The sequence below is a fragment of the Rhincodon typus genome, unplaced genomic scaffold (genome assembly GCF_021869965.1).
Source record: "Rhincodon typus isolate 14 unplaced genomic scaffold, sRhiTyp1.1 hic_rhity00002894, whole genome shotgun sequence".
NCBI classification, from domain to species: domain Eukaryota; kingdom Metazoa; phylum Chordata; class Chondrichthyes; order Orectolobiformes; family Rhincodontidae; genus Rhincodon; species Rhincodon typus.
In genome coordinates, this window is record NW_025968532.1 from 20,729 (window position 1) to 24,053 (window position 3,325).

General features: G+C 45.4%; 1 protein-coding gene across 1 annotated transcript in view; it reads right to left on the reverse strand.

Moving 5' to 3' along the window:
- LOC109925605 (39S ribosomal protein L49, mitochondrial) overlaps positions 1-2,902 on the reverse strand; it is a gene marked incomplete at its 5' end in the record, with an annotated part of 6,607 nt that extends 3,705 nt beyond the window's left edge. The window contains 2 exons of the mRNA XM_020525536.2: positions 621-745; positions 2,743-2,902. Of these exons, the coding sequence (XP_020381125.2) occupies positions 621-745; positions 2,743-2,902 (285 nt within the window). The remainder of the gene's footprint in view (positions 1-620; positions 746-2,742) is intronic.
- Between the last annotated feature and the right edge of the window lie 423 nt (positions 2,903-3,325).

Below are 3,325 nucleotides of genomic sequence, written 5' to 3' on the forward strand. Positions count from 1 at the left end.
TAGCACGGCCAATCCACCCTAACCTGCACATCCCTGGGCACCATGGGGCAATTTAGCACAGCCAATCCACCCTAACCTACACATCCCTGGACACTATGGGACAATTTAGCACGGCCTATCCACTCTAACCTGCACATCTTTGGACTGTGGGTGGAAACCAGAGCACACGGAGTAAACCCAATCAGACACAGGGGGAACGTGTGAACTCCACACAGTCACCCAAGGCTGAAATCAAACTCGGGTCCCTGGCGCTGTGAGGCAGCAGTGCTAAGCACTGAGCCACCTTACCGTCCTTTCTTGGGCACATGTCTGTCCATCCAGCTTGGCGTGGCCAATTCTAACGATGGGTAAGATTCAAAATGCAAACCTGCCTTTACTATTTAAAACACCGGCCCGTGTACTGTGCGCATTTCTGCTCACAAACCAAAAATATTCAATTCCTGACAAAACAATCCAACAAAACCACAATGCTACCTAGCGAAAGACGACAGACTTTGTGAGCAATCACACAAGCTTTACAAGAAATTGAATCATCTTTAGAAGATTAGACCATCTTTTCCAGCCGTCAATGTGTCACTTTTGCCTTAACGTTACAAGATTAAATTCACCGTGTCACATACCCAAATGTCACCTTCTATTTTCCGAATGACAGTCATCTTCCTGTTGCCGTGGGTGATATCCGTATAAACGGGGATATTGTGCATCCGGGAACGCCGGATGAAGTAGGGCAAGTCAGGAGGTGGATCTATAAAAACATTAAAATATTAATCAAAGCATTCTTTGCCAGAAGTAATCGCAAGACGTTCAGTGGGCTTTGCAAAAGCATTGCGCTGATACTGAATTTCAGTCCCTGAAGAACATTAGTGAGCCAGACATGCCTCTGACAATGCACAAGCTTGAGGCAGGACTGATATTTCTTATTCCAGAATGGGGGAGCAAATTACTGCAGGTGTTGCAACCTTTACCGGAAACAAAAAGTGTTGGAAATCACAGCAGGTCAGGCAGCGTTTGTGGAGAGCAAGCTAACTTTTCAAGTCTAGACAATTTGATTTATTGTTATTATGTGTATCCAGGTACAGTGAAAAGTTTTGCTTCGTGTGCAGTACAGGCAGACCATAACACACAAAACACAAAGATCACAGGGTGATTGAACACGGCGAGGAGTGCAAATTTACAGCCGCAAAGAACGTGTAGCTACAGCAAGATCAACATCAGATTTGAAACTTCATTCAGAAGTCTAATAACAGCAAGGAAGAAGCTGTTCTTGAATGTGTTGGCACATGTGTTTGAGCTTTTGTACCTTCTGCCCGACAGAAGAGGGCGGAAGAGATTTTCACCGGGGTGGGAGGGGTCTTTGATGATGTTGGCTGCCTTCCCACAGCAACGACTCTTCATCAGAGCTGACATGAAGTATGGAGGGGGCAGTATTTATGCTATAGTAGTTGGGTGGAATGCTGGGAGAGAAAGGATGTTGATCGTTCACATAAGCTGATCAGATTGGCAGAACAGTGGTGTTTCCAACTACCAAACTGGAAAGAACAAATTACTGCAGACGCTGGAATCCGTACTAAAAACCCCGCTCAATGTAAGACGTCAACATGGTAACTTTGAGATAGCAAGAACTGCAGATGCTCGAGTCTGAGACAATGCACTGTGGAGCTGGAGGAACACAGCAAGGCCAGGCAGCATCAGAGAAGCAGGAAAGCTGACGTTTCAGGTCGGGACCCTTCTTCAGTGCACTGAGTATAGAGGTTGGTAGATCATGTTGTACAGGACAATGGTTAGACCACTTTTGGACTATTGCGCTCAACTCTGGTCTCCCTGCTATAGGAAAGATGTTGTGAAACTTGAAAGGGTTCAGAAAAGATTTATGAGGATGTTGTCGGGGTATGAAGGGTTTGAGCGACAGGAACAGGCTGAATAGGCTAGAGCTATTTTCCCTGGAGAATTGGAGGCTGAGGGGTGACTTTACATAAAATCATGAGGGGCATGGATAGGGTGAATAGACAAGGTCTCTTCCCCAGGGAGTGGAGTCCAAAACCAGAGGGTATAGGTTTAAGGTGAGAGAGGAAAGATTTAAAAGGGACCTAAGGGGCAACTTTTTCATGCAGAGGGTGGTGCGTGTGTGGAATGAGCTTCCAGAGGAACTGATGGAGGTGGGTATAATTACAACATTTGAAAGGCATCTGGATGGGTATGTGAATGGGAAGGGTTTAAGAGGGATATGGGCCAAATGCTGGCAAATGGGACCAGATTAATTTAGGATATCTGGTCGGCATGGACGAGTTGGACCGAGGGGGTCTGTTTCCGTGCTGTGCAACTCTATGACTTCACAAAAGAGATACAGGACAGGGAGGCAGCGCTTATGACAATCAACCAGGGTTCAAGCAAGGAGAGTCAGAGGAATTTAAACAGGTGAGTCTGGAATAGTGAGGGAGGCAACTGAGAACATCTAAACTAGAACAGTCAGGACAAAGCGAAGGATGCACACAGGAGGCTTGAAACAGAAAATGGGAGTGGTCGGCAAGGGATGGTATTGAAGCAAATTGAGAGGTGGTGGGATTAACACAATGCAGTTTAATTTCAATATAGATAGTTTGCTAAGAATAAGAACAGTGCATAATGTAGTTAAGATATAAGCTAGTTACTTTTTTAAATGTAAAATGACTAGTGGTTAATGTAAAAAAAAACGGTTTAAACCAGAGAAAGAGGCAAAATGGATTTGCTGTCAATGATACTGACCTCGAGGTGGGCACCAGCCTGATGGTGTGGGGTAGTGATCATGTTTCGGAGGAACAGGTACTGTGGTAGGTGGAATCAATCTCTCCACAAACTTAAACTCCTCCGTTGACTCTATAATTCCTGGATATTTAGGATCGGAACTTATACAATTGGTGTAGTTCTAGGAAAGAACAAAAATATCACATTCAGTGTTGAAGGATGAAAGCTACAGAGCTTGCAGTTATGATTAGTAAGTGCAGACAATTTTCTTTTTATCCACCAGTGCCTGATAATTTCAGCTACCAACAGGGTATGTTGTAAAATAACAGCCTTTCTACCCATCTCATAGATTTACACAATCACTACAGTCCAGGAAGAGGCCGTTCAGCCCATGAAGTCCACACCAACCCACCAACAAGCATCCTACCCAGACCCATGCCCCCCACCCTATCCCTGTAATCTTGCATTTCCCATGGCCAATCTCCCCTAACCTGCACATCCCTGGACACTACGGGACAATTTAGCACGGCCAATCCACCCTAACCTGCACATCCCTGGGCACTATGGGACAATTTAGCACGGCCAATCCACCCTAACCTGCACA